Raw genomic sequence first — 27,267 nt, 5'->3', positions numbered from 1 at the left:
ATTTCCCTTCACCCTACAAGCAAGCAGTGCTGCAGCCCACAGGTTCTGTTTCAACTCTGACACGCTGTCTACCAGAGACTCTGGGGTCAGGAGTATGAACCACAAGTACTACACTTGGAAACCATTTTCCCTTTGAAGTTGGAAGCCAGGCTGCCTGTGGGCTCTCTCAGCCGACAGCTTAAGGCAGCAGGCAGAGGATGGCAGGCCCATTCCTGAGAGTCGGGGACTCTTCTAAAGGACAACATCAGTTCATTCCCCTCACCCCCCCCGTACCCCCCCCCATCATGTACAAACCATAGCTCTGCCTTATATGTTTCATAGTCACCATTTTGTCCTTACCTGCCTCCTTCACATCAGGTCACATCTCCACTGCGTTGTGAAGATGCTCACAGCCTTGCTGGCTTCCCCCAATTCTGAACAGACATTTCTCCTAATATGTTACTTGCATACTTAATTTTTCTCTTGTGTGTTTCTTGGAAAGCCCAGGGTAGCTCAGCAGATGATTCTGGATATGGGTCTGCAGATAAGAAACCCTAAAATGGGGCTGGAGAGATGGCTCAGCGGTTAAGAGCACTGACTGCTCTTCCGAAGGTCCTGAGTTCAATTCCCGGCAACCACATGATGACTCACAACCATCCGTAATGAGATCTGGCGCCCTCTTCTGGAGTGTCTGAAGACAGCTAAAGTGTACTTACATATAATAAATAAATAAATTAAAAAAAAAAAAGAAACCCTAAAATGAAGAGAGCTGTTGATGTGGTAATTAGAATTTCTGTATTCTTAATGTGTACCATCCCCCCACCCACCCCGGATTTACTGTCCCAACTCCAGACTACACTGTAAAATAACTGCAGCGGGTTTGGAAACACGCTCCTAATGAGGCACTTCAAATTTAATGACAAGTACCAGAGGTGAGTTTTGGTTGAATAAGGTACAGCTACCCACTACTGCCTAAAGACTGAATTAATGAGAACACACCTTAAAGCAACCATCATACATAAACAATAAACAATCTATCAATAAGCAGACACCAAACAGCCTATACTATTTGTCTGCCTTAGTTTATAGCTATAGTCATAGCAAAACACCAGAGGCCGGCAATGAAATGATAGGAACTTGTTTCCTCCTAGCTCTCAAGGCTGAAGCTACAGGATAGCAGGGGCATCTTGGTTGGTTTCTAACGAGGGTCCTCCTCCCAGCTTGTACAGTAGATCCCCCCACCCTTGGGAGACAAACCCAACACCCTCGGGGGATGCCGACAATTGTCAGCAGTTCTATGACGGAGCAGCTAGAGCCAGAGCTGCAGGTGGCTACCTTCAGGAGCCCGCTGAGTTCCCATTATCAGCTCAGGCCAAACAGAGAGTCACAGTTTCAACGCGGAAAAGAATTTAAGGACTTGTCGGTATGAAGCAGAACTGGGGATTTTATTAAAGGTACGTTGATACAGACTGAATGTGCTGCTGCACACCTTTAATCTCAGTGATTGGAAGGCAGATGTAGGCAGATCTTCGTGAGTTCGAGGCCAGCTTGGTCTACTTAGCCAATTCTAGAAGAGTCAGGGCTATATAGAGAGACCCTGTCTCAAAAATGAATGAATGAATGAATGAATGAATGAATAAGATATTTTAGTATAGATTTTAAGCATGAGGGCTCAGAGAAAGAGAGCTGGTCAGAGAGAAGATCTGACGTACTCATGTTGAGTGGGCTCAAGGGAGAGCCACAGTTGATAGTGTTGGTTATGTGGTCTCTGTGGGTGGCTCTCCAGTTGTGGCTTAAATGGTTATGAAGGAGGGCTGGAGAGTTGGCTCAGCGGTTCAGAGCACTTCTGGAGGAACTGGGTGATTCTCAGCACCTTTGTGGTGGCTCATAGCTAACTCCAGTTCCAGAGGATATGCTGCCCCCTTCTGGCCTTCATGGGCACTGCATGCATGTGGTACAGAGGCATTCATGCAAATAAAACAGCCCCCCCCCCCCCATGGTTACCTGGGTAACAAGATGGATGGCCACGTATCTCAAATAAATAATTTTGATCTTTAAAAAAAGAAGTTATTAAGCAATTTCTTTTCTCTCTCTCTCTCTCTCTCTCTCTCTCTCTCTCTCTCTCTCTCTCCATGTATACATACATGCAGGCCCTATGGAGGCCAGAAGAAGGTGTAAAATTCCCTGGCTCTAGAGTTATGGGCAGTTGTGAGCCACCCAATATGGGTGCTGGGTGTTGAGAATCAAATTTGGGTCTTTGGAAAAGAGCCATAAGCACTCTTAGCTGCTGGACCAGGTCTGTGGTTCCTCTTTTCTGTCCTTTCATACTCGAGATGACAGAGTGGCTCTGGAGATACCTTGGAGAGAGTAATAATCTGATAAGGTAAAGCCAGGAACTACTGTGTTTGCTCAGGATTTAATACATTTCCTTTTCCTGTAAGTGGGACTTCCGGTGAGATTCCTAGAAGACTGCAGGTTGAGAGCTGGGAAGGGAGACAGTCTTTAAGCAGTCATTCATCAACTGTGCTGGGATTCTTGCTTCTTTGCTGGTGAGATACTTCAACTGGACTCTAGAGTAAAGAGCTCCCTTCTGTTCTCATGCCAGGATAATTTCCCCTATCTTCTATCCTGCCTCGGTTTCCCTCTCTGAGATGTTGATCTGTTAATCTTAATGACCCTTGAGAGTGGAAGGTCCATTTCCTACAGCTCCTGTGCTGAACAGGGACACAGGGGCTTACTCTTCCAGGGAATCAAGAATCTCAATGTGTATGATCAAAAGAGGATCTGGGAGGCTGAAGCTTGGAGAGCGAAGGGCTGTTGTCTGAAGGAAATCTGAAAAGGATGATGTCATTACTCAAGACATTAAACCACATAGACAGTAAAGCATGCTCCTGAGATCAGAGCCCAAAACTGCAGGTTCCCTTTAGCACAACAACCATCTGCTAAATATCTGCTAACCAGGATGCTAATAAAATGGAAGGCTTAGGGCAATGTCTTAGTCAGGGTTTCTATTCCTGCACAAACATCATGACCAAGAAGCAAGTTGGGGAGGAAAGGGTTTATTCGGCTTACACTTCCATACTGCTGGTCATCACCAAAGGAAGTCAGGACTGGAACTCAAGCAGGTCAGAAAGCAGGAGCTGATGCAGAGGCCATGGAGGGATGTTCTTTACTGGCTTGCCTCCCCTGGCTTGCTCAGCCTGCTCTCTTATAGAACCAAGACTACCAGCCCAGAGATGGCACCACCCACAAGGGGCCTTTCCCCCTTGATCACTAATTGATGAAATGCCTTACAGTTGGTTCTCATGGAGGCATTTCCTCAACTGAAGCTCCTTTCTCTGTGATAACTCCAGCTGTGTCAAGTTGACACAAAACTAGCCAGTACAGGCAACAACTGACTGAGACTTAGTTTCATCTTGGATGTCTGTGGATACACTGTCTCCATTTTCCTAGTTTCATTTCTGTGGCTGGGATGAAATATCCCAAGGGAAAGCAACTTAGGGAAGATGAGGGTTTTATTTTTGCTCATCATTCCAGGTAAAAGTCCATCTCTGTGGGGAAGTCACAGTTGCAGGAGCTTGAAGCAGCTAATCAGGGCGTGCACAATAGGTGGCAGCAGAGAGGAAAGAACACACAAGTATTTCTATCACTCACCTTGCTTTCTCTCTTTTCACACAGTCCAGGGAACGGTGACACCCACTTTCTGGCTGATCTTCCCACATCAATTAAGTCAATTAAGATAACCTGCCCCCACCCCCACAGACATGCCCATGGGCCAACCTGATCTGGACAGGAGTCATTGGGAGCTCTTCCCAGGAAGAGTGGAGGCTAGAGGAGTTCCCCCCACACACACACACACCCCAGATGAAGGCACTATCCAAAGGTGTACCCTAGAACAAGAGCATTCATCTCCTGAAAACCAGTCCACCCCCAAGCTTTAGAGACTTTCCAGATCATCTTGTAGAATTGGAATTGAAACACAGATCTGTGTGTCTGTCTAGTTACACATATATCATTTTTTTCTTCTCTCTCTGGCTCTGCTTGCTCTGGTCCCACTCCTTCCTGGTGCAGAAGGCTTAAGATTTATTTATTTTATGTATGTGACAACAATGTCACTCTCTTCAGACACACCAGAAGAGGGCATCAGATCTCATTCTAGATGGTTGTGAGTCACCATGTGATTGCTGGGATTTGAACTCAGGACCTCTGGAAGTGCTTTTAACCACTAAGCCATCTCTCCAACCCCACCTATATTTTTTTTATTTAATCTTTCTATTTAAATTTAAAATGAGATGGCCACTAAGAAATAAAAACCTAGGGAATAAAAATTTTCAATTCTCTGAGAAGCAAACCAGGCTCCTCAGAGGGACCCACTGATAATGGGTCACTAATCAGTGATGACCCTGACTTGGGGAGGGTAAGTCTGGAGCTGAGTCAGCTCCTCAGACAGCCGGCTGGAGGAGCTAACAAGGCCAGGACTGAGCTGGCTTCTGAAACGCTCTAACGTCTCTCAAATATAATGAAACCAACTTAGTAACCAATCAAATGTGTACCAATGTCACTGGTTTGCCCCTAACAATCATATTAGAGGTTACCTTGTAAGGCCCCAGATGCTGGGCCTCCATTCAAGTCCCGGGATGAGCTGGCCAGCACCCCAGTGTCCCGAGAGAAAACCACACCTGATGCAAACTGCAAGAGGTTTTATTATCAGCTAGCTGAGGACGAAGTCCCTCCACCATGCAGGGCAGGGGAGTTCGACCCTGAGTGGTGACAGTAGGGGGTTTTTAACAGCTAGCTGAGGAATTGGGAGGAGTTGAGAGGAGATGGGAGGAGCTGGGAGGAGAGTTGGCTACAGCTCCTTTCTGGTGAGGGGGGGAGTGAGCTGCAGCCTCCTCTCCAGCGTCTATCTCCATGTCCTTGGCACAGGAAGGCAGGCATCTCCGGTTGTACAATATAGAAACAAAAAGATCTTTTGCTGGCTATAGAGAACAAAGAGCTTCTTTCTAGCTGTATTTTTAAAGATCAGGGAAAACAAGCTTGGGGAACATTTAGGGGCTTTACCTTTCAGAGAGAAACGCTCTAAGTCGGGGTCTCACAACCTAACCCTTCTGGAAAATTCCTCTGGCTCTGCATAAAAGGGGGGCTGAGAGCCCCTAGAATTGTCACCATTTAAATGAATGATTGATCCCTTGAATGCTGCTTGTTTCTTCAGAATAAACTCTCTTTGCCTTTGCAGCTATTTGAGTTAGGATCTTCCTTTCAGAGATTCTTGGACCCTCACAAGAGCTCGTGTTAATGCTGGAGAAGTATCTGGGATCACCATACATCTTTGCTCCCATGTAACTCTGAACTTTTCCACTGTTTGCTCACTCTGGTCCAAAGATTTATGTATTATATGTAAGTACACTGTAACTGTCTTCAGACACACCAGGAGAGGGCATCAGATCTCATTACAGATGGTTGTGAGCCACCATGTCGTTGGTGGGATTTGAACTTGGGACCTTCGGAAGAGCAGTCAGTGCTCTTAACCGCTGAGCCATCTCGGCAGCCCGACTCTGAGACTTTTATATATAAATAAATGCTTAGGCCAATAGCTTTGTCTCTGTTCCTTGACGATCTCATATCTTAATTACCCATTGATTTTATTCTAAGTCTTGCCACGTGGCTGGTTACCTGGTCCTCAGTTTCATACGACCGTTTTCTTCTGTGTCTGGTATGAACCTCCTGAGCCTTGACCCTTGACTCAATCCCAGAAATCTCTCTCTCTACCAGAACTTCCACCTCCCTATTTTCTTGATAGGTGAATGCTTATACACAGTGCAGAAGAGATTAGCGCTACACTCCCCCAGTGTGGTCACATTGATTAAATCTCCTTTTTCTAGCCCTTGCTACCCCTTTGTCAAACTCCAGTTATACTACGAAAAAAAGGGGGGCTGATTTAACTATTTCACTTTACTTAATAAATCACTTATAAGCCAACTGGTTCCATGGAAATAGTAAACAAACAAACAAACACGAAAAACCAAGCAGACACAAATAATGCAATATACACAGAGTCATACATAAAGACTGGTTAAGAAAAACCAAGTATTTTGTGATTTTTATTTAGATTTATCCCTTATCAGTTTTAAATTAGCCTATTTTGTTTGTTTTGTTTTTTCTTTTCTCTTTTCTTTGTTTTTCTTTTTCTTATTGGTATTTTGAGACAGGGTTTCTTTCTGTGTAGCGCTGGCTGTCCTGGGACTTGCTCTGTAGACCACACTGGCCTTAAACTCACAAAGATCCACCTGCTTCAAGCCTCCCAAGTGCTGGGACTGAAGGTATGTGCCATCAACACCTGGCTTATCTATTTTCTTAATGGTACCGAGCAACCCTTAACCTTCAATCTGTATTCCCAAAGGTTAGGTTTCTTTTTAGAAAGACTTACATCTTAAGGACAGAGTCTAACCTGATCATTAAGGCTCAAGGAGATACCCAGTAAGCGTATAAAAGTGAAACTGCAAGGCTCATCGACATTTTACCTTTTAAATTTATAGTGAAGCTCAACTCTGCATGCTTGTGTACTAAAGGGAAACAGGACAAGATAAAAGAACACAGATTCCTGGATTAAACATCAGTCCATCCCAGTTGCCAACCTGGAAGGGCCTCACTCCTGGATCAGGAATTGCTGGCCCATCCAGGGTAGTCATTGCTGGGCAAGGGACACCACTCCCTATAGGCCAAACGTTTTGGTCTAAAACGACGTTGAGAAAGGCACCTCCACCTGTAAAGACACACCTTACAAGTGCTTTAAGTCAGCAGATGAGCCCCAGAACTTGACTTGTACACTTTTACTGGGCATCTCCTTGAGCCTTAATGATCAAGTATAGTCTCTGTCCTTATGAGCCTATCTTTACCCTAGTTGATCAGGCACATGGTCCATCTAGAATAAAGCTGGGGAAACAGACGCAGAGTTCCCCTCCTGGATCAGATACCACTGTCTGTCCGGTGCAAAGTTTAAGGACAGACACACAGAGCCGCTGAGGTTTTTAAACAAACTCAGCTGAGGTTTTTAAAAAGCTGAGGTTTTTAACAAAATCAGCACACGTGATATCTAAATTTACCTATTTCCGCCTTAAAGGTTATGGAATCCCTTCAAAACATCATTTAGTGTAACTCTCGAATTAAAGACGGAAGACTAGAGGGGGAGAAAAGTTATAGGTCGCAGTCCAGCACTGGGGAGGGGAAGAAGGCGGGCAGGGTTGTCCTTGAAGACATTTATGAAGCAGACCAGTAAGTCAGCCGCCGCCGGGAGGCAGAGTTCCCTTTGCTGAGGATATTAGCTTGCCAGAGAGAAAACAAACCTCTGAACTGTGAGTAGACAGGAAAAGAGCAGAGGGTGCTTCTAAGATTTAAGGATCAAGAGAGAGTAGAGGCAGCAGCCATTCCTAGCAGGGTTTTAGCTCCAACAGCTTTGGGGGATAGATTTGGACTTAACCTACATACACATTAACAGCGGTGTGAGCAGGGGATCAAAACAGGAAGTAATCAGCTCTCATCAGGTCTTCCAGGATGCGCCAACGAAGTTCCGTCTAATCTAACAACAGGGCATTGATAAATCTAAGAGATTTCTATCTTTGGTGCCAGTGGCACTCATCAAACTCTAAGTAGGTCTCCAGCTAGAAAAACAAGAACAGAGAGCCAAGATGAACATGCAAGCCACAGTTAGTGTTCTAGCTTCATTTCTGTTGCTGTGATAAAAGTTTACCCCTACATAGCAAAGGGAAACATGAGCACGCCTTTAATCCCAGCCTTCAGGAGGCAGAGGCTGACTCTGAGGGTTTTCTGCGAGTTCGAGGCCAGCAGTGGTCTACAGAGCAAGTTCAAACCTAGCCACGGGGACACTGCGGGACACTGTCTCAAAACAAAAACAAACAAACAAACCCCTTAAATAAGAGGTTCAGGAGGCTCGCGGTTAAGCTGATGATGAAGTCGGATGTCAAGTGCTTTCCTCTCAAGGCACACACAAACTTATACTTTCAGGCTTTCAGTTAAAAGATTCATCCCAGGGCTGGAGAGATGGCTCAGCGGTTAAGAGCTCTTCCGAAGGTCCCAAGTTCAAATCCACATGGTGGCTCACAACCGTCTGTACAGCTACAGTGTACTCATATACATAAATCAAATTAAATAATTAAAAGAAAAAAAAAGAAATTAAGATTCATCCTAACCAAAGACTAAAAAATGTCTGGAAAACGGGACACAACAAATCAAACCAAAGGCGGTTTCCACTTCGGGGTCAGGAGCTCTAGCAGGCACGCATCACAGCCAGCGCGTTAGGGAGGCGAAGGAGTGGATGCGAACCTGCGACCCTCTCCTCCCCGCAGCCAGCCCGGGCGAGCGGGCGCCACCGAGCGCGGACCTCCAGCGCACCTTCCGCGCGCCTAGAGCGGCCGCGCCGGACCGCGGGGCGGCGCACTTCCGGCTGCGCGTCGCCGCTCGCACACTGCTGGGCCTCGGAGCCGGCCTGCGCCTCCCTCCGCTCCGGCGGGCCTCGGGGAGAGAGAGGGTGAGTTGGGCAGGACGCCCGAGGGGGGCGGGCGCGCTGCCTCGGAGCTCGCAGGCCCGCGGGGCGGGCGCAGAGGTCCCGGGAGCGCCCGACAGCGAGGACGCGCCGCGCGGTGTCCCCGGGCTCGCGGCGGCCACAGGCCGGGCCACTCACTCACTCTCGGGCCCACGCAGCTCCCGAGTGAGGGGCGGCGGTGTCACCCGCCTGCACCCACCCCTGGCCCGCCGCTGCCAGCCTGGAAACGGAGGAGCGCCGGTCTCCACTAGTCACCCAGGTGCTGTGGGCTGTCCCCACGGTCAGCAGAGATTTGTCGTCTGCAAGTCAGGCCCGAGGTGACAAGTGACAGCACTGTCAAGACTGAAATTGCGCACTATCTCGAACGTGGATCACGGTCTTGCAAAAAGCGAGCAGCTGCTTTTAATGTGGTTTGCTCACTTTAAATTCCTAATTCCCTGAGCGATGCGTGTCACAAAACATACACCATTGCTTAAATAGTTTGCTTTTTGCCAGCTGACCTTACTGGGAGGGTTTTGATTATTTAGTCTATTTTTTTTAAGCCTTTTATTGGGGGAAAATTTTCAAGCATACGTAGAAAAAAAAACCTCCCAATTCATGGTCGGACTTGTTTCTTCCCCGCTGTTGTTTTAAAGTGATTATGAAATATACTACTCCATATGCTAAATGCTTGTCTGTAAGACACAATGGCTGTTTTTAAACATGAAGTCATAATCTGTCTCGTTAGCATTTCGTATTATCGATTATCCAACTACTGGTTTACATTCTCCCTGTCCTCTCTTCCCTTATCAGTTTATCCAAATCAGGAGCCAAACAAGCTACACATACTACAGACGTAATACCTCTTGTCTCTTGCTCTCCCGATCCCCTATTTTTTAACCACCCCCCCCCCATAGAGGCCAGCTGTGCATTTCATACTGAATCATCGGGAGTTAAATAAGATCTCATCCCTCTTTATGGACCTTTATAACAGGTAACCAGATAATTGACCAAGGAGTTACAGAGAGCAATGCCAGCTAACAACTACAGCGGGAGACTTGTCACCTTATGGCCATACCACGAAATAGTGGATCTTGACATTGATCATTAGTAGATGTTTAGGTTAGGAAAGGAGTCAGGCCTGTTGGAAGCACCTCCTGCCACTGAGAGCTTCTGGAGCAGTGGGGGGGGGGGGGGGGTCAAGGTGGAGTGGAGATGAACCAAGGTTGCCCATGGGTTGAGAATTTGAAGCTTCGTGAATACTCTAACAATGTATCGCACTGACATTTCTAATTCTCTATGTGTTTGAAATTTCTCCATTTTGTTTTGTTTTGTTTTGTTTCAAGACAAGGTTTCTCTAGCCCAGGTTGGCCCTCAGACTCTCACTTCCTCTACTTTAGCCTCCTCCTCCCCATGCTAGGATGTGAAGTATTCACTACCACATCCAGTTGAATTTTGTGTGTAGGCATGTCTGTGCATGTGGGTGTCAATGCATATGGAGGCCAGAAGTCAGTGTTTCATGGTTTCCACACTACTCTCTCAAGTTTTTGAGACGGGGTCTTTTCGCTCACAGATTGACTAGCCTGTTAGCCAGTGAGTTCCAGGGATCTGCCTGTCTGCTTCCCTCAGGTCTAGGGTTATACCGGCACCCCACCAGACCCTGGTCTTTATGTAAGCACTGGGGAGCTGAGGACAAGTCCTCATTCTCTTGAGTCAGGCCCGATACAGCTGAGATCGCTCTCTAGCCTCTCAATGCTCAGTTTGGGTTTGGTTGGTTTTCTCTTTCTTTCTTTCTTTCTTTCTTTCTTTCTTTCTTTCTTTCTTTCTTTCTTTCTTTCTTTCTTTCTTTCAGACAGGTCCTTCCTATGTAGCCTTAGGTGGCCTGGAGTATGTAGACCCAGGTTGGTGTTGAATTGACAGAGATCTGCCTGCCTCCGTCTTCCGAGAGCTGTGATTAAAGGCGGGTGCCACCATGCTCCACCCAAAACAAAACCAAACAAACTGACAACACTTTGTTTTAAATGTTGACTAATGGTTTCAGGTTACGGCCCTTGGGTTATAGTTTTCTAACCAGGAGTTCTTGTTTGTTTGTTTGTTTGTCTGTCTGTCTGTCTGTTTGATGGGCTGGTTTGGGAGTATCTCAGGTAGCCAATCTGGCTTTAACGTTGCTGCGTTGCTAAAGCTGGCTTGTTTTGATCTCCCAGATCCTCTGTGTGCTGGGATCATAGGGTGCGCCACCTAGCATGCTTCACTAAATAGTTCTTCAGTGTGACTCAGTGTTAGAGTACATGGGAAACGTGCTCTCAGACTCAGCGCATGCCTCGCTCACAGGATTTCCTGTGTATTATTATTTCTAGGGCAGGACCTAATCGTTGGTGTTTTAAAGCTCCCTGGCTAATTCTGATATGCCCCAACCACTTGTCCGTTATCCGTTAGGGATGGCAAAGTGGTTAGTAAAGTAGGGGCAGAAGACTCAGCTGGAGAGATTAGGCAGTATTTCCTAGGAAAGAAAATGCCCAGCCAGGAGCCCTGACTTGATACATATTTCAGCTCTGATGAACTGGACTCATAGCTTAAACTCCTGTGTGCGTATTGTCTGTCTTTTGATTCATCTTATTTTTTATTTTTTATTTTTTGTAAATTATAGCATTGCTCTTGGCAAGGCAAAGGCCCATCGGGAACATCTCTTTCCCCAGTTCTGGCCAGGACTGTAAAGAAACTCTTCCTCCATCAGTGTCTGTCAGCCAGGTTTGCAGTGGGGTGGCAAACAACATGAACCCTAGTTTCCAGTAACAATTACATTTTGTTCTTCCTTCTGGGTTTTACTAGCCTTTAAGTTAACTTCCTACTGTTTATCTCTCCCTCTTGAAAAGGACAAAGCAATAAGGAGGTAATTCAGTAAGCCTGTGTACACTAAACTATTTAATTGTCGAAAGGTAAGTGTGGTTAGAGGCAGAAATGTGGAGTAACTCTTGGAAGGGATGCTAACAGTGACCTTAAGGCTCGCTCAGATAAGTACCTCGTGTGGGAGGGGTTTGAAAGGCCACATGAGTGGGGAGCCCCCCTCCAAGGGAAAGGAAACTAAATGATGTGTGTTTACAAAAGCATATTTGTCCTTTTGATACATTAAAAACATCATCACTGTTAAATAAATAAGACATTGTTGATTACAATTGGAAACAATCCAAAGATTCAAGTTAGCAGACATCCTCTGGTTTCTCCTCCCTTCATTCTAAAGACCCAGGAGGCCGGCCATAGTAATAATATGTTGTACACCCCTCACACCACACTGTCTTATGTGAGTGTGGGGCCTGAGGCATTGTTCTAAAAAATACCATTATACTGGGATTCTCATTGTTATCCTTGTAGTTACAGAGCACGGTGCTTATTACCTATAGAATAATATAATTTAACAGAATGAATAATTAACATTAAGAACATAAACTAGTCATTTTCCTGTTGACATAACTAAATTGCTTCTATATTTTAGCCCATCCAAAACACCGTAGTAAGGATTATTGTATAGACATTGTTTCTGTAGCTGGGTTCCAGAAAATGAGATTGCTTGGATTTGTAATCACAGTACCATTACTGGTGATATTTATTGTCACGTTATTCTCCCACAGAGTAATAGCCGTTCACCCCTCCACCATTGTTACCTTGTGATTACGTCTGTTTCCCCTTTTCCCCTCATCCCAGCTAGCTTTGGCTACCATGGCTTGATTAGCATCTGCCAGGTGATGTGTGGGAAACTGAGTCTCTGTTCAGTTTGCGTTTCACTCAGGGGCTGAGCACTTCTCATGCTTCATTGTATTGTGAATGTACTCGGTGATTTGGTATGTATCCTCTTTATTTTTCCTTGTGTCAGTCTTCTTCATTAAATGCGTTTCCATAAACTGAAAGGTAATATTTTATTTACTGTTGTGTGTGTGTGTGTACACATGAGCAGGAAGGGGCACGTGTGCCGGTCAGAGTTGTGAGTGAGAGCTGTCTCTGTTCACTGTGTGCGTTCTAGGGATTGCACTCAAGTCCTCAGCCTGGGCTTCAGCTCCATCTCTCACTGAAGCGCTTGTCAGCACGCATAGCCGTCTTTAGAGGCTTTAATCTCTTAACAAGTTTAACTTTCTTTAATTTAAATTGAGAACTTCACTCACAAGTACTGTATTTACATCATCCCCCCACCACCACCACAGTCATGGCCTCTTTAGTACTATTGCTACACACATTTACACGTGTATATGTGTATACGCACATACGGCCTACTGAATCCATGTGTGCATACTTTTAGGGATGACCAGTTGGGAGTGGCGGAAGCCCTGAGTGAATGTGACCAGAGAGAATGTGTGCTGTTGCCAGGGCACGACCATGTCATTGACCCTATCCTCAGACCCACAGGAAAATGGCAAAGTGTGCCCCTCCTCACCCAGGGTGCAGCTCAGAGAGAGGGCAAAGCTTCCCTCTGGAGTCCATTCAAGAATGACTGTTGACTGTGCAGAAGAGGTCCACGATAGCAGCACCCCCTGTATGGCATGAAGACTGCTCTCCAGAGGCCACAGTTGCTGAGATTAGCTAGACTTGCCTCCTTGGTCTAGTACTGCACCATAAACCCTGTTTCCTTGTTAAGCAGTGTGCGACAAGCCTCAGTGGTCAACTCTAGATGATAAACTTCTGGGTTTGTCCACCGACCCCAGCTATCTGTGTAAGGCCGTGTATGTCTGTCTTGTCTTTGTTCTCTCGCCACCTCAGTCAGGTCCATTCCTGGATTCAGGCAGGACACAGCAGATTCTCTATCAGGTGGCTTGTCTCTGGAGAAAACTGGTTAGCCCTCCCTAAGGACCCACTGATCGTAGCTCCTCATCTAGAGGTGGGACTGCTTGTTGCAGACTGTGTTTAGGCAACTGTCCTATTGAGACTTCCCTGTCCCATTTAGAAGGCACTGCCCAGCAGTGGGCCCCCTCCTGGTCATCCGGCTCTTACACAACCTTCTGCTTCTGCTCCTTTTGACGTCTTCCCTCAGCCTGAGGTTTTGTACATGTTTACCTTTCTTTCCCTGTGATTTCACTGAGTTTTGATACACAGATGCAGTAGATGAGTTTATTTTTAAATTTCAGAGCTTCTTGCCTTTGCAAGAAAGTCTTCCCATTCCGTAAAGTTCTATCAAGATTCTCCTGATTTTCTCCCCTTGTGGTGGGGATGGAACCAGATCATCTTGCGTGTTAGGCAAAGGCTCACCCTTTGAACTATATTCCCAGCACTACCTTTTAAGACTAATTTTTAAATTTATAGGGTTTTTTTTAATTTAAATTTCTAACTCATGTGGAACTAGTTAGTCATAGGTTTCAGCTAGCCTTCATTGTTGTATGTGAAGCACATCTCCCATCACAAAGATCAGAGGCAGCACAGTGCATAGATCTCATGAGAACAGTGCTAGGAGTTGGCAGAGGTCTGCACATGCATTAGGTTGCAGATCACTGAGGTAAGATGGAGTCACAGCTGGAGGTATACTTACAGCAGAGCTCTTCTGGTCTGTGCCTGAGGCCCCATGTTCCACCTCAGGACTTGGGAAGAGAAGGGCAAAGGCAAACTGACCAACAGTGAACTCTGTCTTTGAGTGAAGTACATCATTTGTATTGCTGTGAAATATCAACACTGTTATTCAGCACCGTGGCCCTTCAGAAGGGATCACTGTGGCCACCACTTGTCTTGTTTAGACCCTTAGCCAAAACTAAACCCAGGTGGGGCTGACTGTTTATTAGGACTTAAAAAGCGAATTAGTACAAAATATGGAGACATCCCATAGAGCTTCTCACTATGCCCTTTCTCATTTTTTCTTGTACTACATAACATTAGTCTGGTATGTTGATGAGCCAGTACTGACAATTATAAACAAATGCTATTTGGGTTAGACTGGAACCTCTGCTCCTTCCCTGCATAAGCTGGGGAACTCCATCTACCCCCTCCCCCCAACCCTGTCCACACAGAAAAAACTCCTCCAGGCTAACATGTCATTACCCCTTGTCTCTGAGAGTCCCAAAACCCACTTAAGAGTGCCCAATTCTTGACCATGTATGGACATAATCCCAGGTCTTAGCTGCCATGTCATAACTCCTCACCTGTACTTTATAAATCCCCCTTGCTTTAGCCTGGGCGTGGACTTCCCTGACCTCCACCTGTGAGATTAGTGAACTCTTGAGAGAGCTGTCTCTCAATAAACCTGCCTTTCTTCTTCTGATTACGTCAGTTGGCTTGTTTCATTGGTAAAGAAACCTATTAATTTGAGTTCTTGTGTTGTGATTGTGTATATCATTATATAATATTTCTTTGTCTATATGTGGGGTTCTGGAGTCAAAGTCAGAGCCTTGTTCATTGCTGTGTAAGTGCTTTACCCCAGGTTACATCTCCATATAATAACATTTCTATATTGTGACCACCTACTCTTTTTCTTCCTTAAAAATGTGCTTCCCTGGGGGGCCATGGTGGTGAGCACCTTTAGTCCCAGTACCTGAGAGTCAGAGGCAGATGAATCTCTTGAGTTTGAGGCCAGCCTGGTCTACAGAGACAGTTCCAGTATATTCATGAAATACTGGATATACTACACAGAGAAACCCTGTCTTCAAAAACCAAAAGAAGAAAAAAAATGACTCCCCGATTAATTCTTCTCTCTGTCTACTTTCTCTGTAGTTTGCCTTTTAGAGGCTGTCATAGGGTTGGACTTCAACTACAGCGTTTTACCTGTAATTCGGGGATTAAGCCCAGGGCCTTGTACATGCCAAGCGAGAGTTCTACCACTGAGCTACTGATTCCCTTCACCAGTTCCACAAACTCAAGTTGTTAGGCTTAGTCACAAGTGGCTTTACCTACTGATCCCCAAACTCTGTGTGTGTGTGTGTGTGCTCACATGCGCAAACAAATCATTATACCCAGAGCATAAGCACGTATGAAGGTACAGCTCCATGCAGAGCAAATGTTCAGCAAGTACCAAGAGTACCAAGATCTGGGTTCTATCCCCAGCACCAAAAACTCAACCAATCTCAGAGGAGCAGACTTCGCTGTTTCTGTTGCAGGGTGGAAGATGTCTATGGATGTGACCTTTCTTGGGACAGGAGCAGCATATCCATCACCGACCCGTGGCGCCTCTGCAGTGGTTCTTCGGTGCGAGGGCGAGTGCTGGCTCTTTGACTGTGGGGAGGGAACACAGACCCAGCTTATGAAAAGCCAGCTTAAAGCAGGTTAGTGTGCATCCACCTTACTTGGGACTGTCCTCTGTTGTGTCCCATGCTCTTGGCTGTCAGGAACCCTGTTGTTCAGTAACAGGCCTAAAGCTGTATCCACGTCATAACTTGAGCTCTGTCTGGCAAGGCTTGAAAGAGTGTCAGGCACCCAGCAGTGCTTGCTGAAGGCCATGTCTACCTTGACTTGCTTTTCACTCATCCTGTGTCAAGAGCGAGGATTTATGGAGGCCGGGGCATGCAGGATGAGGAGAGATACAGCAGGTGCAGCAGATGTCCCTCCACCCCCACCCCAACACGGGAGTGGTGGCTGCACTTGTCTCCACCAGGAAATAATGTCATGGGAGAATGCAAAGGGCAGTAGGTGATCAAGGGAGGAGAAGGAAAAGGGGGAGGGGAGGGGGAGGAGGAGGCAGCTTCCCCTTGTTCTTCTGGTAGCCGGCTCAGACAAGTTTATCTATGAGTTGCTGAGAGAGGAACAGTAATTCCTGGCCTGGGGAGAGTTGAAGTCCAGCCTGAGGGAACGGAGTAGTGATCCAAGAGCAGCACCTGGAGGGTGAGGCCAGTGGTGAAGTCTCTGGCTGGACTCAGGAAGACCTGGGCACTAGGCCCAGTTGTATCTCAGGCTTGACCTTAGCAGATCAGCCAGCTTAAATACGCGTTCCTTGTCTCAAAGAACAGGGTTACAAACTGTGCCTAAAAGAGATGTTAGAAACTAGATGTGTGGCGCTTGCTGGGAATCCTAGCACCCAGGAAGCAGAAAGGGTGGTGAATTAGAGGCCAGGGAGCTACACAGGGAGACCTTGTATCAAAAAGATTGCTAAAAGAAATATATAATATATATTATATCTGTCTGTCTGTCTGTTTATCTATCTGTATCCTACATGGCTACTTCCATGTCATCATTTAAACCTTTAAAAATAATTTTATTAGCTTACCAATTATTATGTTTTCATCATTTGAATCCCATCTAAAAGGCCATCTTCTCAGTACCTCCTGGGTCAAGCATCTTCTCCGTCACCGCAGGCATCGCTTTATTTTACATTGTTTTATTAACTCAGTGGCATTGGTATCCGGAACTATGTTATATATATATAGTATGTCTCTGTGTTTGCACATTGATGTACAGTCAGCTAAGTTTAGTGACACTTATGTGCCTGGTGGACACCTAGTGAGCACTATTCATTGTGAACAGGTGGGCATTTAGGATTTCCCACTCTTGAGGTCTTGGTAAATCAGAGCTGCTACAGCTTATCAGAGGGTGTGGCACTTGATATTTAAAGAAACATACTTGTAGGGACTGGGGACTAGCCATCAATCCTGTAATGATAGAGGAGATGAGGAGGGATTTTTAAAATATAGCATGGAAAGGGGGCACTGATTGTAGAATACATGCTTAGAATGTGTGACACCGTGGTTCCAGTTCCCAGCTCAGAAAACAAAATCAGCAAAGCAAAAGAAATGATTATAAAGTGATTCCTACAAGCATTACAGAGCATGGTCTTACAATGCTAAAAATGTTAAATGGAACTCCGTCATACAGCATGGATTTACTGTGTGCAAACCCCCAGCACTGAAAGAAGAAAACAATTGTAACTGATTTACATATGTATGTGTCTGGCAGGACTGGCAATTGTAGTGGTGCAATTGGCAAAGTACATATCTTAGTATTTTGTATTTTCACAATTTTTATTTTGAGATGAAGTTTTGCTAAGTTACCATTGGCTGTCCTTGAATTTACCCAGTAGTCTAGGCAGGTCTTGAATTTGTGGTCTTCCTGACTCAGCTTTCTCAGTAGTTGGAGTAGGTGGCCTGTGCCACCAGGTCTGTGTCACCATAGCAGCCTCAGCAATATGTTTTCCTTCCTTCCCTCTCTCCTTCTCGCTCTAGCTTGTACACACACACACACACACACACACACACACGCTCACACACGCACACACATACATCACACACACATCATCAACATCATTATATACTATAGGGCAGTAGGTCTCATTTCATCGTCATGTCCAACCAAGGATGCATAGTGTTCTGCTCCGCTGTGGGCAGTGTTTCTCCACCACTTCCTTCTTCCTGGGGAAGGGAGCGGGTGTGATCTTGACTCTTCATCTGGTCACTTCCTCATACCTTTCATAACTGTGGTTGCCATTCCTTGTATCTCAGAAATCACATTTCCCGAAAATGAGATGTCTGGCCTCCTGAAACTGCTAACAGTAGAAGCAGTTTGTCTTTCTTTATTTGTCTGCTTGCTTTGGGTTCCTGGGCTGTCTGTGTTCAGCTTTGGCTTTGTTTTGCAGCAGAGAGTGAGAAGGTCCGAAAAGTTGGCAGTTTTGAGGCCAACGTGGGTCCGGACTCAGTGGCTGCTGTAGTCCTTTTATCTCTAGAGGCCTTAGGTTATACTGAGAGGCTGCCTGGAAAGGGGAAATGGGAAATTTTAAGAAACATCCTTTCATTTGAAATTAAAAAAAAAAAAAAGGTGGCTAAGAAGAGGCCTGGGGTAGCTCAGTGGCTGGGGGCTTGCCGAGTGGGCGTGGCACCCTGGATCCAATCCTCAGCACCACACAGAGATTACCACACTAGACCTGAGGAAGCGGAAAGCAAAAGCAGCATGGGAGAGACATCTGTAGCGAGAGAAGTCGTGTGAAGTTAGAGATCACCTCTTTGGGTCCTTGGGGAACCCAAGTTGGCCTCTGAGCCAGCCATTGTTCTTGGCCAGTGCAGCCTGGGTGTAGTCATTCTGGGAAGACTGCTTTGAGAGTATTTGCTGTCAGAACAAATCACAGTGTGATAAACTGTTCCTGTTCTTTTATGGTATCAGTAAACTGCTCCTGTACTTTTATGGTATCGTATAGTTGGATAGGTGGCCCTTGAGCCTGTTCTACTGGAAATGTGCTGGTTATGATTGTTACTTTCAAAATGCCAGTGGTGCATCTCAGAAAATGCTCATGCGGCGTCCTGCCATTTACCAGCAGTAAAATCGGTTTACCATTAGCTAAATCGAGTTATAACTTAAGCCACTGTGCAGTGAAAAGGCTATTGTGTAGGTTCAGGCTGGAAACAAGAGCTGGGCCCTCGTATAATATGGTCGGGACCTGCCTTTACTCTGTGTGCCAGCCCATATCTGTTGTGCTCACCCTTCCTCTGCTCTTCCTTGTTCCCCTCTGCCTCTTCTTCGTTCCTCAGTCCTTGTCCTGTTTGCCCCTCCCCCGCATCCTCGCTGGGACACACATCTCGGTTTGGTTGGTGAATCCCTGCTCAGGAAGGAAACCTTGAAAGGCAGCTTTAGGTTTAGACCAGTCAATTAGAGCCGGCAGAGCATTTCATTTGCTCTAGGTCCATGTTTCCAGCCTCAGAGGGAACAGTGGGGGACAGTGTGTCTGAAAGATGCTCAAGGCCCAGCAGTTAGGTGAGATAAGTAAGAATATATAGGAGAACAATTGGAACGCTATAAATCACTGTAATGTGAAGATATTCAAGGGAAAAAAGATACGATCCTGTTTAAACCAGCCACTAAAGCTTGGGTTGGTAGTTCAAACCTACTATCCTGTCATCTGGAAAACTAAGGAGGATTGCCACAAATCTAAGGTTGTCTGGATGACACAGTGACTTCCAGCTAGTGTGGGCTATAGTGTGAGATCTCGTCTCAGAGAGCAACCGAGTAGGGCAAGAGTGCATGCTGTGTAAGCACGGGGTCCTGAGTTCAAACCCACAGTGTCCATGTAAAAACTGGGCATGGTGCATGGGGCCTGCAGTCCTAGCACTAGTGGGTAATCAGAGAGGCAGTGCTCAGACAGCCCAGACAAGATGGTGAGCTTCTGTGTTAGGAGCGACCCTGGCTCAAGGTACTCAATTAGAGAGCAATAGAGTAAGACATCCAATCCCCTCCTCTGCTCTCTGCATGTATGTGTGTCCCACATACTCATGTGCATAGAGTACACAGGACTCCATGTGCACCTTCTCACACACACACATCCACAGAACCAATCAATCAGCCAAATGATAAAGCCTGTTTCTCTCTCTTCTGACGTCATGCAACAGAATGAAAGGAGTAAGTAAGTTGTAGTAACACAGACTGTGGAAGCTGTTAGGCTTGTGTGAAACTGCTTGTCTGTGGGACTGAGGATGCTCCTCAGCGGCAGTCTCAATAGCAGAGCAAGGGTCTAGTCTGCGCTGGGTGGATCGGCGCGGAGCTGAGGGGTGGGAATGCTAAGTAAAAGAGTTGCCTTGGCTTTTCTATCTAATATATTCCCCGTCTCAATCAAAAGGGAGAATTACCAAGATCTTCATCACACATCTCCATGGCGACCACTTCTTTGGCCTTCCAGGCCTCCTCTGTACCATCAGCCTGCAGAGTGGCTCTGTGGTCGCCAGGCAGCCTATTGAGATCTACGGCCCCGTCGGGCTTCGGGACTTTATCTGGAGAACCATGGAGCTCTCTCACACGGAGTTGGTTTTTCCTTACGTGGTTCACGAGCTAGTTCCTACAGCTGACCAGTGTCCTGTAGAAGAACTGAGAGAATTTGCACACATGGATGAAGCAGACAGCTCTCCCAAAGGACAAGGACGAACTATCTTGCTAGATGCAGAAGAAAACTCATACTGTCTGGTTGATGACGAGCAGTTTGTGGTAAAAGCATTTCGCCTCTTTCATAGAATTCCATCCTTTGGCTTTTCAGTTGTGGAAAAGAAGCGTGCTGGTAAACTCAACGCACAGAAGCTGAGAGATCTCGGTAAGCACACCCCTCCTTCCCTTTACCTGAGCTTCCAACAGGAAGCCACTGAGGCTGTCCGGGGGAGCCTGTCTCCTGTGCTCAGAGGAAGCACTCACTTCCTTGGCCCAAAGATAGTGTTCAGAACAAAACTCAAATATTTACTCTATTTGAATCTTTTCTTGTTAGCTCCCTGAATTCACATTCCTTTTCCGTTCCTTATTCTCTGCACTTAGAACTTAATCTAGGATGCGCACTAAGCAAGCGCTGTCTACCACTGAGCTCTCGCCACCTCCTTTACTATTTTTTTTTTTACCTGATCTGAGTTGTCCGAGGTGGCTTTGGATGTGGTCATTCTAAGAGCTGGGATGCAGGCGGTGCGACCAGGAGCTGGGATACAGGCAGTGTGACCAGGAGCTGGGATGCAGGCGGTGCGACCAGGAGCTGGGATACAGGCAGTGCATCCAGGAGCTGGAGCTGGGATACAGGCGGTGCGACCAGGAGCTGGGATACAGGCAGTGTGACCAGGCCCAGCTCTGTCTTAGTTGGCACAGTGGTTTGAATTAGGACGATAAGTCCATGATTTATTTTTATGTCCTTGGACTTCCTTTTCGCTGTCCTTGGGCCATGCTGGGGTTCAAACTTGTGGTCAAGCCTGCGGCCTCCCATGGCCTCCGCCTCTAAGCCACTGCCTGTCTTCTTGTCCCAGTCTTGAAGTTACTTTTTAAAATCTGTTTCTGTTTTTATTTTCGTCTGCTCCAGGGTTTCACTCTGTAGCCCAGGCTGGCCTGCAAGTCACGGTATAACTCAAATCTAGACTCATGGTCCTCCAGCCTCTGCCTCAAGATTGGTTGGAATTCGAAGTTGCACAGTCCTGAGGTATGTTTTCAATGACATCTTTGTGTGAGGTGTAGGTGTGTGTCTGTGTGTCCCCTCGCCCATACATGTGCATGCAGAGGCCAGAGGTGTCTTCCTTCCTTTTTGATACAGGGTCTCTCACTGAGCTTGGAGCTCATTGCTTTACCTAGGCTTACTACTCAGCAAGCCCTTAGGATCCACCTATTTCTGTCCCCCCAGTGCTGAGGTTACAGATGCAAGCATCACCCCAGCTTCTCACATGGGTGCTGAGGCTCTGCACACAGGTCCTCTTGCTTCTTCAGCAAGCACTTTACCCACCGAGCCATCTCCTTGGTCCTTCAGTGACATCTTTGGTGTAAGGATTTTTGCCATAGGTCTTTACCTTACACTAGCAGCCAACTACCTCAAGAGTTCCTCTTCTACTTATCCTGCCTGCTCATTCAACCTTGATGAAGTTAGTTTGGTATTCACAACACTGCACTGTTGCGGGAAATATTAAAAAAGAATCGGCACATGTACCAGCAACTCTTGGCCTGCTGCTGTCCTGCCAGCTCTGTCTCTACCCAACAACTCTCTTGAGGGGGCCGAGCTCCCAAGTTCCTCTCGCTGCCATGAAACGACCATCCACCCTAAGGTCAGCCACCACAACATCCATCTACCCGGTAGAAACAAGACTCTAGAAGCTTATAATTAACCAATCAGATATATATATCAATAAATTCTCAATTTACAAGAAGCCAATGTGATAATTTCAGAACCAATTGATAATGATAAAAGCTTTATCTCAATTATTCTAACCTTATGATGTCATAACTACCTGTGGCTGGCTAAAGTCCCACTGGTTCACATCTGCCTCCATCTTCCTTTCTTTTTCTCCCTCTGAGACACTCTGTCTCTGCAACTCTTAGCTCTGCCTCCCTTTTCCCTGTCCAATCATAGGCTATTGCTGCCCTAATGTAATTAGACAGGGAAAATCCTGCAACAATGCACCTTACCCAGTTTTGCATACCACAGTTCATCATAGGTGGAAGGAAACGCATAACATGGGCACTGGCCCCTGAAGACTTTGTAGTTTCTTCTCCTTATGGTCCCACTTCCGGTTTCAGCACTATACTTGGCTTGGCATGCCATGGTATCCCTGTTGGAGGAATGGTGGTGATTCTGTCTAATTTTTAGGTATGCAGTATGTTTCCTAACTAAGACAGTATACTGTTCTAGATAATGAGGAAAAGTTTGGTGATCTTAATACTGTGGAAATACTGTTATATTTGGAAACTTTAAACAAGATGTCTGTTGGAAATGTTGGCCACATATTTGCTTGTAAGAATTATCTACAGTGTTGATCTATACTAATACTACACTGAAGCTTGAGAATCTTGTAAGGATTATCCACAGTGTTAATCTATACTAATAGTACACTGAAGCTTGAGAATTTGAAATTGGTACCATCCACCGTTATGATTAAGCATGCAGAATTGCCTTAAACATCCCTTGGCTGTATTTTTGTTTGTTTTGTTTGGTGTGTGTGCACGCGTGTGCATGTGTGTGCGCGTGTGTTTGCCATAGTGTACAGGTGGAGGTCAGAGGACAGCTTTTGGGAGTCAGTTCTCTCCTTCTACCATGTGGGTCTCAGGGATCAAATGAGGTTGTCAGGCTTGGCTGCAAGTGTCTTAACCAGCTGCCATCTCCCTACCCAAACCTACGACCCCATTAATCTCTCTTACCAAGTTTCTTCCTTAGCCAGTCAGTTCATAGACATTTGTTCGGACTAGAGATATTGATTACATAATTGTTTACATCTGTTCTTTGGTGTTATAATAAATAAAGATCCTCAAAACCTGTTATTCCCATGCAACACAGGTAATCCAAGCTGGTAGTAGTAAGATCTAAATGTCACTTCAGAGCTTAACAGTGAGCTTACGTATGTGCTCGGAAAAGGTTTCAAGCATAGAGCCATTGTTATTAACAACAGTCCAGACTGAACTTTTAAAATATTTAAATATCTCATGTCACAGTTGTCTATAAGTGGTAAAGTATTTCTTTCAGTTTTGAAAATGATTGGATGCCTTTAAATTTTTTTTAAAAAAATTGTATATGTATGGGTGTTTTGTCTGCATTGTGTCTGTGCACCATGTATGTGCCTGTCACCCTCAGACAGTTGTGAGCTGCCATGGAGGTGCTGGGAACTGAATCCAGGTCCTCTGGAAGCACAGCAACTGCTCCTAACTGCTGAGCCATCTCTGTCCAGGATCCTGAATGCCTTTGCTATCTGCTGTTTGCTGTAAGCTGTTAAAAGTTGTCTCTTTGCTAATCATAATTCCATATCCATTGTATCATCAGGTGTGCCACCAGGTCCTGCCTATGGGAAGCTGAAAAACGGGATTTCTGTTGTTTTGGATAATGGAGTTACAATTTCTCCCCAAGACGTCTTAAAAAAGCCTATGGTTGGAAGAAAAGTTTGCATCCTGGGTGACTGTTCCGGGGTTGTGGGTGACGGGGGCGTGAAGCTGTGCTTTGAGGCCGACCTGCTGATCCACGAGGCCACTCTGGATGATTCCCAGATGGACAAAGCGAGAGAGCACGGCCACAGCACGCCGCAGATGGCAGCGGCGTTTGCAAAGCTGTGCCGTGCCAAGAGGCTAGTTCTGACCCACTTCAGTCAGAGGTACAAACCAACCGCCTTGGCTAGAGAAGGGGAGGCAGACGGCATCGCGGAACTGAGAAAGCAAGCTGAGGCCGTGTTAGAGCTCCAAGAAGTGACTCTAGCAGAAGATTTTATGGTGATCGGCATTCCGATCAAGAAATGAAACCCGCGCTCCTGAGTGCATTAATGAGGACGTGGGATGGATGGATTACCAGACCTGCACCACAGATTTTGTGTTGTGGGTTGTGAGTGATTTTTTTTTCTTAAAATTACTTTGGCCCTAACAATCCTAAAGATGGAGCTGGATTGCCGAGCTGACTCAGTAGTGAGAGGGAACAAGATTTTGAATGATGAGTCATTTTTAAAAGATGAAAAATTTAAATGATTTAAAATTTAAATTTTAGGTGATGAACAACCCTTCTTAAAGTGCAGTTGTGACAAAACAATGCATGTGCAGGGGCCTTACTCTGTGGCTGCTGCTACAGAGAGAATTCCACACTCTGGGCAGTGTTAGACTTAGCTTTGCCGAGCTCAGTTGCCATTGTTGGCAAAGTATATAAGACTGGGTCCTCTTGGCTAGAAACCGGGAGCAGAGTTTGCATAGAGTTTGTGTTCCTGACACAGAGATAAACGTTCAGGCAATACACATGCAGTATTGATAACGTGGTGGTGCTTTCGCCAGAATGGACAGTACAGGTTTGGACTAAGTTTTATCTTAGCACTTTGTTCAACATTCTGGTTTCTTTTAGCACATGGTCCTGGGTAGTCTACTGAGAATGAATTAGATACCGTAGGATTGGTTTTCCTGTTGCAGTGACAGAGGGGAGATGGTAACAGCACAGTAGATTAGTCAGTGGGGGTCAGGAATGCCATATATGCTGCACAGTTTGCGTTAGTCCTGCGTAATAATTACCTCAAAGTTCTAGGCCTGTTCAGAGACACAAATTCCACCTTTTATTCCCAATGTGAATATGCGCTGCCAAAGTTAATGCTGTAATGGATTAGTAGATGAGCCAAATCCTCCAATAGGAGGCAGAGGATGGGCGTGCTGGAATTGGATGCCGCATCAGGTAGTATTTGGAGACATGAGCCATCAAGTGAATCTTACAGATGTGGAGAGAGACAGTCACCCTCTCCCCAGGGAGCGTCTGCCTCAGGCCTGGTGGTCCCGGAGCTGGATAGAGAGCTGCTGCCTCTGCTTCCAGAGACCAAGTTAGGAGGTCAGAGTGGCCCTGACGCTGCACTGCCAAGCAGCCTGGGTGATTCTCAAAGACATGAGTATTGAACTAGCCTAGGAGAAAAAAATTGTCTTTTTTTTCTATGTATTTAAATTGAGGGTATATATATTTTATAGATTCTTATATATATATGTTTGTGTATTATATACTTTATGCATGGATATTTTTACATGAAGGCTGACCTCCCTCCACTATTTTCCTAAAGCAAAATAAAGATATTTTATTGGACAAATAAAAGCTAGGAGTTTATTATCAGAAAATCCTCTGTAAGAAATTCTGAGGCATTATTTTGGCACAATAAAAATAATGTTGGAAGGTTGACAAACCATAAAGGGGCAAAGAGATGGGTGTTGAGAAACACTGACTACAGTGCCTACCGACAAGTCCAGACCCACGCTCTCATTAGCAAGTCTCTCAAAGTGTGAGACTTAATGTAATTTAGAGTTGTATCATTTAATAATGTCTTTATCTTAGAGTGCTGAGGTTGGTTTGCGTGAGTAGAAGGAAACTGACAAGAAGTCAAACTTCTTATGTTCAGGTCTCTATCTCCAAGGAGTTAGTTCTTTCTCGTTCTCTCTGTATTACAGAACATCTTAGGCATGGTGGCACAAGCCTGTTACCTTGCCATTTGCGAGGCTAAGGCAGGAAAATAGGAGCCCAGGCTACATAGTAGGACTTTATCTTTTGAAAAAGACAGAAAAAAGTAAATGTGACTTGTAACATATCTCATCTCCATTCAGATTCTTCACTGCCCATAGGAGTGGCCTGCTATAGTACTCTATTGAAGACATGACTTCATCAACTTAAAAACCTAAGTCCTACCCTCTCTTTCACCTCTCCCTGTTTTTAACAAGGTCTCGCCGTGCAGCCCAAAGTGGCCCCAAGCTTCAAGCACTCCTGCTCAGGAGCTGGGCTTATAAACATGCATTTGTAATCTGCCATAGTGTTTTGAATAATTCTTTCCCAAGAAAAGTTTATAGTTTTTAGGCTGAGAGTGTAGCCTGGTGGGAAGCACTGGCTTAGTTTTGGTCTGCGGTATAGAAAGGAAGGATGATTATTGCCTCCTAGCGCTAATATCCTTCTTATGTCTTTAAGTTAATACAGAGAATCCAACTCTTTTGTTTCTCTGAACATTCTGATGTCAGCTTGAAATTTTGCTACTTTTTCTTTTTTTTTTTGTTTTTGTTTTTGTTTTTCGAGACAGGGTCTCTCTGTATAGCCCTGGCTGTCCTGGAACTCACTTTGTAGACCAGGCTGGCCTCAAACTCAGAAATCCACCTGCCTCTGCCTCCCGAGTGCTGGGATTAAAGGCGTGCGCCACCTCGCCTGGCTACTTTTTCTCTTTTTAATGAAATAAGAATCCTTCCCAAATGTGCGCATCCCAAGTGGCCATGATGGCACTTCATCTCACAAAGGTATATGTTTAGAGTGAAATGAACGAGATCTGTCTTTACTGACAGATTTGAGGGCTAGTGAATTAATAGGAGTATTGACCCCCTTCTTTCTCTTTCTTCTTTTTTCCTTTAAGATTAGAATCTCATGTAGCCCAGGCTAACCTTGAACTTGCTATGTAGCCAAGGATGGATGACCTTGAATTTGTGATGCTTTTGCCTCCACCTCCGGAGTGCTGAGGTAACCGTCTTATGTGGTACTGAGGATGGAGCCCAGGACTCTGTACCTGCCAAGGATCCCAGAGCCCATGTACATGGGGCTTTGGTTTGGTTTTCTAGGCGATACTAAAAAGGAAGCACTGGCCTCGCCTTTGGATTCTTCTATGACAGAGAGAAATAAGTCTAAGGGGGGGCTGGGGGGAATAGTGGGCAATGTTCCCGTTCTTCAGTGTGCAGAGATGAAAAACAACTATTTAAGCACATTATGTTTCAAAAAGCAAGAGAAGTGGCTGGGAATGTAGCTCAGGGATGGGACACTGGTTAGCCTGAGCGAGGTCATGGGCTTGATCCCCAGTGTGTCTACTTGACACCCCCCCCCCAACAGAAAAGCAAGGGGGGAAGAGAGGGAACATGAGCGGTTAAGAGTAGGTTCAGATAAGAATGTATGAAAATGTAAC

At 45.7% G+C, this 27,267-nt stretch overlaps 1 protein-coding gene across 1 annotated transcript; it reads left to right on the top strand.

Moving 5' to 3' along the window:
* The first annotated feature begins 8,449 nt into the window (after positions 1 to 8,449).
* On the top strand, positions 8,450 to 27,187 carry Elac1 (elaC ribonuclease Z 1). Its single transcript, XM_021150712.3, has 4 exons — positions 8,450 to 8,524; positions 15,583 to 15,747; positions 20,016 to 20,480; positions 23,658 to 27,187. Exons 2-4 carry the CDS (start codon positions 15,591 to 15,593, stop codon positions 24,122 to 24,124), a joined length of 1,089 nt encoding a protein of 362 aa, XP_021006371.1. The 5' UTR covers positions 8,450 to 8,524; positions 15,583 to 15,590; the 3' UTR covers positions 24,125 to 27,187.
* Positions 27,188 to 27,267: the final 80 nt, after the last annotated feature.

Source organism: Mus caroli, unplaced genomic scaffold (assembly GCF_978045245.1).
Source record: "Mus caroli unplaced genomic scaffold, Mus_caroli_1 scaffold_19, whole genome shotgun sequence".
In the NCBI taxonomy this organism is placed as follows: domain Eukaryota; kingdom Metazoa; phylum Chordata; class Mammalia; order Rodentia; family Muridae; genus Mus; species Mus caroli.
Note: the sequence above shows the minus strand (reverse complement) of the source record. Positions and strands in the feature narration are given on the sequence as shown.